General features: G+C 33.8%; 1 protein-coding gene across 1 annotated transcript in view; it reads right to left on the bottom strand.

The window, feature by feature from the left end:
* ARFGAP3 (ADP-ribosylation factor GTPase activating protein 3) overlaps positions 1-1,156 on the bottom strand; it is a 49,831-nt gene that overhangs the window by 24,686 nt on the left and 23,989 nt on the right. The window contains exon 7 of the mRNA XM_008580002.1: positions 469-545. Coding sequence (XP_008578224.1) covers positions 469-545 — 77 coding nt within the window. The remainder of the gene's footprint in view (positions 1-468; positions 546-1,156) is intronic.

Raw genomic sequence — 1,156 nt, 5'->3', positions numbered from 1 at the left:
TGTCAGGAACGTGTCTAATAGTTTAGTTCTTTTTCACCAAAACAGCTGCTTTCCAATTAACGCAATATAATATGTACCAATTTCAAATTATAATTCCCTGATAATGAAAAATTAAGGGTTAAGTTCACCTATTATAAAATCAGAAAGAAAAGACAATGCCAAGAGTTCTTGAGTAAATAGAAATGGTGTAGATGCTCCGACCCCGGCTTATCTTGGGGATATAAACCAGCCCAATGTAAACCAGCCAATCAAAAGCATCAACAGTAACCTTGGCTGAGTGTACAGACTGCTGCATTTTATAATCATCAAGCTGGTTAAAATAGAACAGCATCTTTTGCTTAATAATATCTCATTAATAGATTTAGTCACAATGCTATGTTAATGGCATGAGTTGTGACACCTAGGCAGAATGCAAAGACAGGAGTCATTTTTTCCTTAGTGAATTTCAGGCTTTAAATAAGAAGATACGGTTTTAAGCATATTACCTAATGCAGCCTTTGATGGTACATTAATACCTTCCACACTTGGTCCTTGCTCTGGTCCACCTGAAAGTTTAAAACATTGATATTAATGCAGAGAACATACTCATCAAACTTGCTTTTCAATGTGTAATAATTCAACTTGCTCAGTACCACATATCCAATTTTGTAAAACGATCATCTTTCTTTTCAGCTCCATATTCTATTTCATCATTATAAGAATTTGATTTAAAAGTCCATTAAAATAGAAGGCTAGCTTTAGCTCACTTGGTTAAAGTGTGGTGCTGATAACACCATAGTCAAGGGTTTGGATCCCCTTATCGGCCAGCTGCTAAAAATGATTTAAAAAGTCCATTGAAACAGAAGTTATGTTTTTTATCCAGTGGCTTTATAGAATAAAAAAGTTAGCGGTCTCTTTAATATCATTTAGAATTCTACCTCCTAATCTAAAGTTTTAAAGTAACCTGTTCTGAGATACGTGGGCTATACACATATGTGGACTACACACTCAACGTATGTTACATTTGGAAATTCTAACACCAATTACATCAATGGTAGAAACCTACATTTTCAGTTGTCAAGAAATCTGTTCTGTTTTCTAGCTTACCTAAAAAATGATCCTGGTCAGGAACTCTATTAAGCCTTCATAAAAAATATATTTTGTTATTTGATCATTT

This window comes from Galeopterus variegatus, unplaced genomic scaffold (assembly GCF_000696425.1).
Source record: "Galeopterus variegatus unplaced genomic scaffold, G_variegatus-3.0.2 Scaffold2000, whole genome shotgun sequence".
NCBI classification, from domain to species: domain Eukaryota; kingdom Metazoa; phylum Chordata; class Mammalia; order Dermoptera; family Cynocephalidae; genus Galeopterus; species Galeopterus variegatus.
Note: the sequence above shows the minus strand (reverse complement) of the source record. Positions and strands in the feature narration are given on the sequence as shown.